The sequence below is a fragment of the Labrus bergylta genome, chromosome 19 (assembly GCF_963930695.1).
Source record: "Labrus bergylta chromosome 19, fLabBer1.1, whole genome shotgun sequence".
NCBI lineage: Eukaryota > Metazoa > Chordata > Actinopteri > Labriformes > Labridae > Labrus > Labrus bergylta.
Genome location: NC_089213.1, coordinates 22,676,850 through 22,688,829, shown reverse-complemented (window position 1 = coordinate 22,688,829; position 11,980 = coordinate 22,676,850). Strand labels below are relative to the sequence as shown.

General features: G+C 37.9%; 2 protein-coding genes across 4 annotated transcripts; both read left to right on the top strand.

The window, feature by feature from the left end:
• Positions 1–749: 749 nt before the first annotated feature.
• LOC110000642 (transcription termination factor 1, mitochondrial) lies at positions 750–3,124 on the top strand. Its single transcript, XM_020655970.3, has 2 exons — positions 750–854; positions 1,492–3,124. The coding sequence occupies exon 2, from the start codon at positions 1,534–1,536 to the stop codon at positions 2,686–2,688; it is 1,155 nt and encodes a 384-aa protein (XP_020511626.2). The 5' UTR covers positions 750–854; positions 1,492–1,533; the 3' UTR covers positions 2,689–3,124.
• A 21-nt stretch (positions 3,125–3,145) lies between these two features.
• dus3l (dihydrouridine synthase 3-like (S. cerevisiae)) lies at positions 3,146–11,262 on the top strand. 3 transcript variants are annotated; one of them, XM_020655967.3, is made up of 16 exons: positions 3,146–3,280; positions 3,683–3,792; positions 4,789–5,050; positions 5,142–5,493; positions 6,581–6,657; positions 6,765–6,863; positions 7,273–7,314; positions 7,471–7,623; positions 7,732–7,848; positions 9,078–9,143; positions 9,229–9,339; positions 9,536–9,632; positions 9,797–9,872; positions 10,091–10,279; positions 10,777–10,905; positions 11,012–11,262. In XM_020655967.3, exons 2-16 carry the CDS (start codon positions 3,716–3,718, stop codon positions 11,082–11,084), a joined length of 1,920 nt encoding a protein of 639 aa, XP_020511623.1. In that variant the 5' UTR covers positions 3,146–3,280; positions 3,683–3,715; the 3' UTR covers positions 11,085–11,262. The 3 variants fall into 3 exon arrangements, with proteins under 3 accessions (XP_020511623.1, XP_029137475.1, XP_020511622.1); XM_029281642.2 differs by having other exon boundaries at positions 3,163–3,284; positions 6,771–6,863; XM_020655966.3 differs by having other exon boundaries at positions 3,163–3,284.
• The last annotated feature ends 718 nt before the right edge of the window (positions 11,263–11,980 follow it).

Sequence of the window (11,980 nt, the reverse complement as noted above, 5' to 3'; positions counted from 1 at the left end):
TCAGAATAAAGCAGTTAAATTAACACCTGATATTTGACTCTGCAAGCTGAATAGTTATTTACAGTGATTCTGTACAAAGCATTATTGATCGGGGTTCTCTTCCAACTGAGGTCATGTCTCTGAAAGTTTTTGAATTTTGGGGTTCTATGAACATAAGAGGAGTTCAATATTTTGTATGTAAACATTACGTTTAATCAAAAAGAAAAAAAAAACAGAAAAAAGGATTTGACTAAAACATATTTCTATAAGTTAGCATTACTATCATTGCTGTATGACAAAGAATATTAACCGTTTGTAGCCTACCATCAATTATGGTCATGCAGTGTGTAGAAAATAATTAAAATAATCTAATAATTAATACAAATAGGGGAACATAATCATGACAAAACAATGCTATACACAGAAACAAGGAAGGCCTACATGGATTGTAAAGTATTGCATATGATGGAGCAGGAGCTTATTAGAAGTCAGTTTTTCATGTGGAACCATTATTTATAATCAATTTGCTCTCTTTTTGCTCTCTTTTTAAATGGCATTTTGTATGTTTGTTTATTATGTTTGCCTTAAAGCACATTTAGTTTACATGTAATTATAGATGGTGACATAAAAACTAGTTTTAGGTAATTTGATTCCATCTAGTGGTTAGAACCATAGACTGAGCAGAGTATCCATATTAACTCCAAAACGCTAGATGGCAATAAAGAGCATTAAGTCTCCATGTCAAGCGCTTGGCACAGATGTAAAATATCGCGAGAGTTTACGAAGTGTCACAGTTTCGTTGATTCGCAGTCGCTGAAAACATGCTTTTCTCACTGGCTTCTTTCTGGTCATCGTAAAACTAAGGGTTGTAAATGGTATGTAATATATTGTATTAAGCTTACACTAGGAGATTGTCACTGTAAGCATACATTATTAGTTGACACTGTGATAGTTAGGACTGTTCCCGCGGACTTCTATTTCAGTTACCGTGAATGGCGAATACAGTTCCTTTTGGTGTCACCTTTGGCGAGTTATTTGTCTTTATCAATTCAGCTTTAAACTCAACATATGTCATTTTCTTGTACTCTCTTAGCTTAAGTTGTCGTCTTGCAGCATCATTATCCTTGTTATATTATTTTGTTAAACTATGTTGTCGTCATGACTTGTTGTTACATTATTTCTAGACTATTATTATTATTTACATTTACACTGAGTTTATAAATCCCCTGGGCCCACAGATGTAAATTAGCTTTATAGCTGACCCTTGCCAAACAATTGTGTTGTGCTACCCGCTGTCAAAATAAGCCAAAAATCTAAACTAAATAATTAATAGATGTTACCATTTACTCCTCTAAGCCTGGATTAAAGCTAGTTAGAGGATACCTTTCAGATTTCATCATGACCTATATGTTACATATTACAAATATTATATCTGTGTACAACTACCACTTGATAATGATCATTAGTATTTGTTTTGTTTATTAATTATGCAATGTTAATTTTCTCTTTTAGGTCCAGTGACACTAGGGTCCATTGTAGCCCTACTTTTAGAGAATGTCAGCACTATCTGGAATGACGGCTCTCCTCAGCCTCCATCGATCACTGACATTGCAAAGCCGCTTCATGCCTGTTGCAGCACAGTTGACATCCACCTACCTTGCGAGGAGGCTTTGCAGCTCTACTAAAACAAATGATGAACCAAAGCTGCCAGGCATCGAAAATGAATCTTTGCTGGAGAACCTGAATCTCATGGGAGTTGATGTGAGGAAAGCGCAGGAGCGGCAGCCGGGGGTGTTCCGCAGAGCCTTTACCAATGAGCAAGGTGTTTATCAATTTCTTCAAGGTAAAGGTGCCAGCCGCAAAGTAATCGCTGGAATCATATCACGTTACCCCCGTGCAATCACCCGCTCGATCGCACACTTGGAGCAGCGTTGGGATCTGTGGAGGAACATTTTCAAGACTGATGAAGAAATAGTGAGCATCCTGGATCGTTCACCTGAGTCTTTCTTCCGCTCCAGTGATAATGTAAACTTGGAGAAGAACATAGCTTTTCTGACCTCACTGGGACTGAGCACCAAAGACCTCCATCGGATGCTGGCAACAGCACCCAGAACGTTCTCCAACAGGTTAGAGCTCAACAGGCAGATGGTGGAGTTTCTGGAGGACATCTGTTCTGAACTCGGTGGAAAGAATCCTCCGCTTTTTGCCAAAAACATCATATCCAGAAATCTTTACATTCTCATTAAAAGCACTAAGAGGGTCAGGACAAACATGAACATCCTGAGAGCTTCTCTCAAGTTAAGTGACGCAGAACTGCTCGTTCTCTTTCAAGGCCCTGGGGCAGAAATCCTGGACCTTTCCAATGAATACCTGAAAAGGAATTTGAACTGTTTAGAGCTGAAGATGGTTGCACTTGGCTGCCAAAAAGCTGACATGAACAAACTGATAATCAGTTATCCATTGGTTCTGTACATTGGGCCAGATACACTGAGCTCTAAGCTGGACTGTCTCCTACAAGGAGGCATAACAATAAAGCAGATAATAGAAAAGCCAAAGGTTTTAGACTACAGCACACAGAACATTAAAGGGCGACTAGAGCAGCTGCATAAGGTGGGATACGACTTCCAGAGGAATGGCATCAACATCCTGGACTCAAGCAAGAAACGCTTTGATGCAAAGCTGGAAAAACTTGCAGCTTTTCCAGAATAATATATGTGATAATGCTGAATGTTGCTTAAACTTCACTTCAGAGTAATCAGGTTTTTCTGAAAATGTCATTTGCTGTTGTAGTTCAAGATATTGTTCTTCTCTGATGTCTTACAAAATATCAGAGAGGGCAACACTTTTGACTTTCATTATGATTCATTCTGCTTGATATTATTCTTGACTACTTTTTACATAGCTGAAACTTCAGAAAATAGTGGAACTTAACCGTTCCTTAAACCCAAATACGCATCTTCAAATTGCTTGCTCAAAGCAATGCTCAAGAAACCCAAAGCTATTTGATGATTCTGATAACAAACCTATAAAACCAACCATTGTAAATAAGACAAGGGGGGCAAGGAATATATTTCAATTGAAGTTTGTGATTCTGTCTTGAAATAAAATTATATTTATATATTAAAAACAAAAAGTGATGAGCAAATGAGTACATGTTTCATAGGTTATTCACATTTTATCTGTTATATGAAATAAATATCCTGCTGCTAATATCCGGAACCAATGGCCGTCGGGTTACACAACACGGACCTCAGAAAACTGATGCACAACTGTTCCATCACGCTTTTGGGGTTGTTTCTGTGTAGGTATGACAGTGAGCTATAGGCAACATTAAAGTCAGCTTTTTTTTTAACTTCTGACAATATTTTATTTGACTTTAAATCGATTTTAAATGTATTGGCTAAGCAAGTGGCTGTTTGCGTCAACAGCTCTTACGTTAGCTGTTAGCCTGTTAGCATAGAAACAGCAAAGCATGCGGCTGTTTACTATTAACTACTGGTAACATTTAGTCTAATTAAAGAGGCCAGTTTTATGCTTTTATAATTGCTTACTTTCAGGCCTATTTCTATGAATTAATAGATAAGTTTAATTGTCTTGGTTTGTGTGTAATACAGTTTGGACTAGGAGAGAACAATTTAAACATGAGGCATGTTAAGCAGTACATTCAGATTAACTCAGTAAATCATGTATCGACGTGTTTCAGATTAAAGGATTGGAGAAAGTCTATAAAGGTGTGATGGAAACCACGGCGGAAGAACATGTTGAAAAGAAGAAAGATGTTGCAGTAAAGGGAGAAGCTGCTATCAGACAAGAGTAAGTAAACGACACTGCAGGAAATGACAGCTAATATAAGATAAGATATACTTTATTCATCCCAGCAGCAGCCAGCATATATACAAACACACAACACAACACATATATACATACATATCCCACCCATACAAAAACATGAGCCCACAATACATAGCCAGGATAAAAAAGTGGTATGGATGGTCCATGTGCATAAGTAGCTGTTACTCATAGATAACAGTATAAAACACTAGCTCTGCCAGTGCATAGTGTGATAGATAAATAAAGAATTGTTATAAAAAAGCAGTCAAGTGTGCAAATATACAGGTGCAAAATACAGTTTGATATATGCAGCTCAGGCTAAAGTTTAAAAGTTTAAATGTCTTCTGTCCTTACTGAAAGGGGAGTCGTTATAAAGTGCAATTGCAGTAGGTAAAAAAGTATTTTTAAATCTGTCCTTTTTGCAGTTTAGCTTGTCAAGTGTCCAAAGTAACACTTGTATTTTGACATGTTTTTTAAATTGTCAAACAGACATCTTATTTTTAATCCATGTATTTTAGGTGACGCAAACGTTTTGCCGAAAAGCCCTAATCTGCATTAAGTGTTGTCTGTCATCTCCCTCTTCATCATGTGGGTCCATATTTGAATCACTGCTGACACTTCATCAGTCTGTGCCCTGCTTCATCTGGTTCTGTTAGGCATAATATTGCATCTACTGGCTTCCATCCAGAACAGCAAAATATGTCTTCTTCCAGCAGGGCAGAATGTGTGTGTAACTAAATGCTACCCCCACACACATAGCAGCTTAACACTGAATGCTGCCTTTTCTGATGGAGCCAACAGGACTGCACAGTAAACGAAAAACAGCTTGTAAAACTATATTGTAAACACCTGACTTCTTGCAAAGTGTATCAGCTTAGATTTCATACGTCACAACAGTGGCCTTGCACAATTTCTACTCAGGTTATCTTGTATGGTAGGTTGTTACATCCCATTCTTTTTTTCTTCTTGCATTTTCAGATTTCTAACAACCAAAGAAAACTTTCATGGGTTTGTGGATTCTGAGTGGCAGGTGAGAAACGGAGGCAAAGTTTGTGAAAATGACAAAGCGACGGCGACATCTGTTGAGGAACCTGAAGTTAAGAAGATCAAAGTGGAGCCTGAGGAGACAAATAAATGGGGAAAACAAGATGGTAAACGACATCGGGGACAGAATAAGTCGAGACCTCGCACCAAAATTACTGCTTACGATGAGAGGCGCCTGTGTCTCTCAGTCATTCAGGTACGTAACTCTAACCAACTATCTATAAAAAAAAAAAAAACCCAATTATTATTACTATTATATACTTATTGACATTATCCCCTCCGTGCAGGACAATAGGGAATGCCCCTTTGGAGCCAAGTGTAACTTCCACCATGACGTTGCAGAGTACTTAGCCACTAAACCTGCTGACATTGGGGAAAGCTGCTACCTCTATGATACATTTGGAAAGTGTTGTTACGGCCTCGCCTGCCGCTTCGCCAAGGCCCACACTACACCTGACTTTAAAAGTATGGAGAACGCAGACCTCATCAAGGCCCATGAGGGCAGGACCGCTGTGAAGAACAGCCTGAGTAAAGACCTCCAGATTAGTCTGAGGAAGCGCTCGGTGGCCTTCAAGAAGTCAGAGGAGTACCTGAGTACACTTTCAAACAACAAAGACAAAAGAGAACAGCACGAGGAAGGTAAGATGACTGAGGAGGTTTTTAGATAGATTCTCTTTAGTGAAACTCACTAAAACATGATTTAAAGGGGGCTGCAATGGCCTAGCAGTTAGGTCGCCTCCCATGTACGGAGGTCCAGGTTCGAGTCCGACCTGTGGCTCCTTTTCTGCATATTAATTCCCACTCTCCATCCCTGTTTTCTTACTCTATCCACTGTCCTATCTAAGGCAACAACTCCAAAATAAGATAAAACAAAAAATGAATATATACACGGTCTTATGGCAGTAAAAATGTCCATTTGGAATATTGTTAGTATTCTTTGTAAGCATGAATGTTTATTTTTACTGAATCTGTCCAGTGGATTCAAATTATAGCCACGCCGACCAAAGTGCAGTTAATAATTATAATAATAACAGCTTTCTTTACATAGCACCTTTAAAAACAAATGTTTACGAAGTGCTGTGACAGACAAAGCAAATACAGCAACACGACAACAGAACAGAGATCAGCAGAGGGGCCAAACAGAGAGGGCAACATTGTAAAAATGCAAATAACAGGAATAAGAGAGATTCAACAGGCAGGTATGGAGAGGCAGTTCAGTACAATGAAGGAGAATTAGTTTAAAATCAATCAGGAGAAAACAAAATTAAAATTGAGGGAAAGTGGGACGACATCACATCACAGGCTGTAAACACAGAATGAAGATAAAAAGAAGGGATTACCTGGAGAGTGGTTAAATTAATAAAGCAGCAGAGAGCTCAAGAGTTAAACGATAAAAGGAGTAGGAATTTAAAAAAACTAAGAGCAGTAAAATGAATACAGGAAGGGATACAATTAAAGGCTAAAACATTTAAAGAGAAAGATAAAAAGCAATAAAATTAATAAAAGGAAGGGATAGATCTTTAAAGGAGAAATCACATAAAAGCAAGTCTATAAAAGTGAGTTTTAAGAAGTGATTTAAAAGGAAGTGCTCTTAATTGAGCACTATTAAAGGCTGGGTTCAGTCAGTGTTGACTTTCCATATTTGATGAAGAAATTACTTATTTTAGCATGTTGAATTTGAACAGAGTCATATTAGTATCACATTTCAGTCTTTTGACACACCCAGGTAACGCTCCTGTCCTTGAAGTATCTGCAGATCAAACAGAAGGGGATCAGCATCAGTCGACTGAAACAGAAACAGAGGTATACATTTATACTTAGACCACTGCCTTCTTATATATTTACCATATATATTTATAGCCCATAGATTGTTTTTTGTAAGTCTATTTACATGCTTGCTTTGTGAAAAGCTACAGGCAAGCCCAGATAAACAGCCTCCACCAGTGAGGACTGTCGGCCCACTGACTGATCAGGACGTCGTCAAGTTGCGCATATGTGAAAAGAAACAGGTACGGTTCCCAGCCGAACATCTTTTTCTCCAAAAGTTTTTTTTTTAGTCGTTTTAAATAATACAAGTAAAGTCATGTAATCCCCTTCCTCGCTTAATACATGTACCAAATTATAAAATGAAAGCCTTACTAATAAACAAACATCTCTGGGGCAGCACTGCAGGTAAATAAATGTTGTATTTAAGTTTTCTTTTTTTTTTTAAACCAGTAAGAATGTTAAGTTAAATCCTTGATGTATAAATCTCTTCCTATTCTTATTTTTTATATTTCAAGTGCTTATTTATGTATCTATTGTTATATAGTTTTATTTGCTTTGATAACATGCTGCTGTAACACCACAATTTCCCAGTTTGGGATCAGTAAAGTAATTCTGTTCTATCTAATATCTCTCCTTGTCTCTGTGTTCAAGGTGGACTTTCAAGACAAGCTCTACCTCGCTCCTCTAACAACTGTAAGTTGTTCCAGACTGAACTGTAAACTGGGGTTTGATTTGTTTTGTTGCAGATTCATGTTTGAAGTGGTTTAGTTTTTAATTTCATTCTAAAATAAAACTCTTGGCTCATCAATAAGGTTATGAACTGAAGTTAAGATTCCCTCCTCTCTTTAGTGTGGAAATCTGCCTTTCCGTCGTGTGTGTAAGCGCTTCGGAGCAGACATCACCTGTGGGGAGATGGCCATGTGCACAAACCTGCTGCAGGGACAGCAGTCGGAGTGGGCCCTCTTGAAACGTCATGAAAGTGAAGATATTTTTGGTGTCCAGGTGAAGACATTAGAGATGATCTATTCTGGACCATTCAGAACTCCTCAGTGTGGTTAAATGATCATTTCTGTGTTGGCTTCTGTTCTAATGTCTTTATTGTTTCTGCAGGTGGAGGGCTGCTTCCCTGACACCATGACGAGGTGTGCAGAGCTCATCAACAACAACACTGATGTTGACTTCGTGGACATAAACTCTGGATGCCCCATTGACCTTGTCTACAAGAAGGTGAAATCATTCAGATTAAAGGACATTTCACTAATGTTTGCTCCTCTTTATGTTAAAAATAACTTTATTTATATAGCAGCTTTTAAAAACACAGGTTTACGAAGTGCTTTGACAAACAGCAAAAACGAGAACAAACTAAAGCAAACACAGAAGAACATAAACAACAGCAAGAACATAAGAAATGCAAAATACTAAAAATAATTAAATACAATTCAACAGTAAAGAACCCATAGTGCACGATACCCAACAGACATATATAACCCGACCATCACAAGAACCATCATAAGAACCATCATAAGAACCATCACAAGAACCATCATAAGAACCATCATAAGAACCATCATAAGAACCCAACAACACGAGCTGAGACCAAGAGGACCAAAGATTTAAAAAGATGTAAGAAAGTAAAAGAGCTCAAAGCAAATCAAAAGAGAACAGCAATAAGAAGGTAAGAGCAGGAAAAGAAATAGAAACAAGTGAACAAATTATTTAAAAAAAACCCAATAATATTAATAATTATAAAATTATGTTCAACCTCTTAGCAGTATACTTTCTAGCAGCTTTGTTTATTTGACAAGCATTGTGATTTTTAAAAACAAATCAGCATTAAAAGTCCTATCTGTGCCCTCTGTGGTTAATAAAGACCAAGTTACAAAGTATTGCTGAAGAACACCTGTCTTATGTGACAGATAATAAATCCATGTTTCTCTACTGTGGTAACAGAATCAATAAACAGTATGAAATAAAGAAAAGGTAACAGAGAGAGGCCAGTTTAGATGAACTTACATGGTGCTATCAGGAGCAGTGTTTCCCCTAGGTTTACAGTTTTGGGGGGTTGGGGACAAGCCGATGCTAACACGACGACACAAACACTTGACGAAATCTTGGTGTTCATGTGTTACTTTTATTGACAGACGTCCTTTTCTATCGGAAAGGTATCCTTAAATGACTTCTTTCCCTGATTTACAACTATATCCATTATCCTATCTCTACAATAAAGGCACAAAAAGCCCAAAAAATAAAAAAATAAAAAAATAATTTTACTTGACCTTCAGGGGGGGCCGTTGGGGGGGGGGGTTTCCCCTACCATTATATTGGTAGGGGAAACACTGAGGAGTGAATGGACTGTCTTTTTGTTCTTTGATGGAGTGCATAAAACACAGTCAATGGTATTAACTATGAATATGAAACTCTTAACCGATGGTGTTTTTCTGTTTTTTCCTCATCAGGGTGGAGGATGCGGCTTGATGACACGCACCAGAAAGTTTGAACAGATCATCAACGGAATGAACTATGTAAGTGTCGATCTTTCTACCTGATGCATATACAGGGAGTCTGGGAAAAAGTCAAAAGGTTGAATTAAAATATTTCTCACCATAGGTCCTTGACGTGCCTTTGACAGTCAAGATCCGCACCGGTGTTCAGGAGAAGTGCAACGTAGCACACAAGCTCATCCCTGAGATGAAGAAATGGGGCGTCTCAATGATCACAGTAAGTCTTTGAGACACCAAAAGGGATGAATTATAGCAAATCTTAATTTAATGATATCATATTTACCACAGTCATCTTAGCACAAGTCTTGTTTTATGTGTCGTGCGGGATCTGTCTCTCTTTCTCTGTCAGGAAAGTTTTGATGCATTAGATATGATTCAGGATTTTAGTGTTGATGCTCTTGTTTTCCTTCTAGTTGCACGGCAGGTCCAGAGAGCAGCGTTACACCAAATTGGCAGACTGGGATTACATCACCACTTGCTCCAATCTGGCCAGTCCTGTCCCACTTTTTGGTATGTGGATACTTATAAGATTACAGCTGCATCAACTGCTAAACAACATAATTTGTGGACAAACAAAAAAGCATTATCATCCATTTTAGGGATTTAATGGTTGTTAAATAATGTACAGGTTATACAAGGATTGATTGCAGGTGATAATGTGTTTATTTTTCTAGGGAATGGAGACATTCTGTCCTATGAAGATGCCATGAAAGCCAGAGAGACTGGAGTTTCTGGTATTATGATTGCCAGGTTGGTGTCACATTCTGCATACTCAAAATATTTGAAACTCATATATATGGCCTCTTTTATATGCTGCTTTACTTGAAGCATGCAAAACAGTAGGAACCATGTTTAGAAGCTACACAACTAATTTAAGAAGCACATATTTGACATAGATAGATAAAGATAAAATGTTGAATCAGTAAGTTACTGCATGTCTAACTTTTGTTGTGGTTTGCTGTCTTTAGAGGCGCTCTCATTAAGCCATGGATCTTCACTGAAATAAAGGAGAGCAGGCACTGGGACATCTCATCCGGTGAGCGTCTGGACATCCTCAGGGACTTCAGCAACTTTGGTCTGGAGCACTGGGGCTCGGACACTCGTGGAGTGGAGAAGACCCGCAACTTCATGCTGGAGTGGCTCTCCTTCATGTGCAGGTTTGCAACAACACGCGCCTTGTCAATATACTGTAGTTCATATAATAAAAGCAGGCATTGCTGTTTGTTCCTTGATCCAGAAATAGTATGAGGTTGTTATAAAATGATTTTATCATAATTTATTGAATAAACAGATCAACTGTTTGTCCTGACTGTCCTTTAAAATGTTTTTGATCTTACAAAAAAAAACAATTGTAAAAAATATTGGTAAGGTATTTATGTATAAAATGGGCTCCAAATTTCCACAAGATGTAACTGACTTTCTAAAAGTGCAATACTGTATCTTGGCTTTACAGATTAAATATCTGGCTGCTGGATTGAAATGTGGTGTAATGTATAAAACTTACACCTTAACTTCATTTGCACTTATATCTGTGAAATCCCTGTTCGGAAAAATTGAAATGCCCTTCTTTTCACAGTCCCATTTAGTGAATTAGGATTAAAGATTATACTTTTCTCTCTTTCTCTCTGTCTGTGCCCCTGTCTCTCTTTCTCAGGTATATTCCTGTGGGTCTGTTGGAGCGAGTGCCTCAGAAGATCAATGAGCGACCCCCGTACTACATGGGCAGAAACTACCTGGAGTCACTAATGGCCAGTCAGCATGTTGGAGATTGGGTCAGGATTAGGTGAGCATAAGACTGTCTAAACTGTTAAGAACAGTCATTCAAAGTGAAGCATTAAATGAATCATAAATATAAATGTATACTGACTACTCTCTCTGCCTCTCTCCAGTGAAATGCTACTTGGACCTGTGCCAAAGAACTTCAACTTTTTACCCAAACATAAAGCCAACGCCTACAAGTGAATGTGTCTTTCGATGATTGCTGAAAAATAAATCATGTTTTTTGTTGTTTTTAAAAATTCTAATCTAATAAATTAAATTTTAGATTTTTGTTTTTTGCTTGACCTGTGGTGCAGAAGTACAACACTTGCGCATTGGTGTACTTGAAATATGCAATACATTCTTTTACTATACTAAGAAATTTCTGTGTCTTCATTATTTCTGATTAGTCATAACAAAACAAGAGAACATTCTGTGATGCTCTGTAAAATATTCACATATATTGGTAACATGAATGCGTAGTTTAAGGATTTTGTCCAATGTCAATCACAAGCCATACATATGACCAGTTTATAATGTACAGCTGTGATATTTTTTCAAACAAATCATGGGTGTGATAAACCCTATCCGTAACAAGCTGGGATGGGTTTTTTTACAGACTTGACAATTTTTCACTTTTATTATTATTTCTGGTAACATTTTTCAGTATACACAAAGATGTCAAAATATTAGAAACACCTAAACTTTCTGTATTTATACAATATGTAGAAAAGCTAAATCTTTCACGGCCTCAGCAGCTGTTGGAGGGCTGCACCTGGATCCATGGCACTGCATGGGTTTGAACTTCTGGTGTTCCTGGTTGGGACTCTGCTGCAGGTTACAGTCCAGGGATGGGAGCGGATTAATGAAAAGGAGCTTCTTATAAGTTCCAGACAGGAGAGTGGAGTCAGCCACAGAGCAGTACAACACCAGGTATGACTCATTAACTACTCTTCTAGATATGGATGGGAATGTTCTGGCTTGACTCTTAACGCTTTAAGGCTTTTTTTAGCCTATGGGGACATGTCCTCGTCAAAATTGTTAGAGCTTAAAGTATCAACCTCTTTCACTTGGACCTCGGAAAGGTTCTTTGTCTGGGC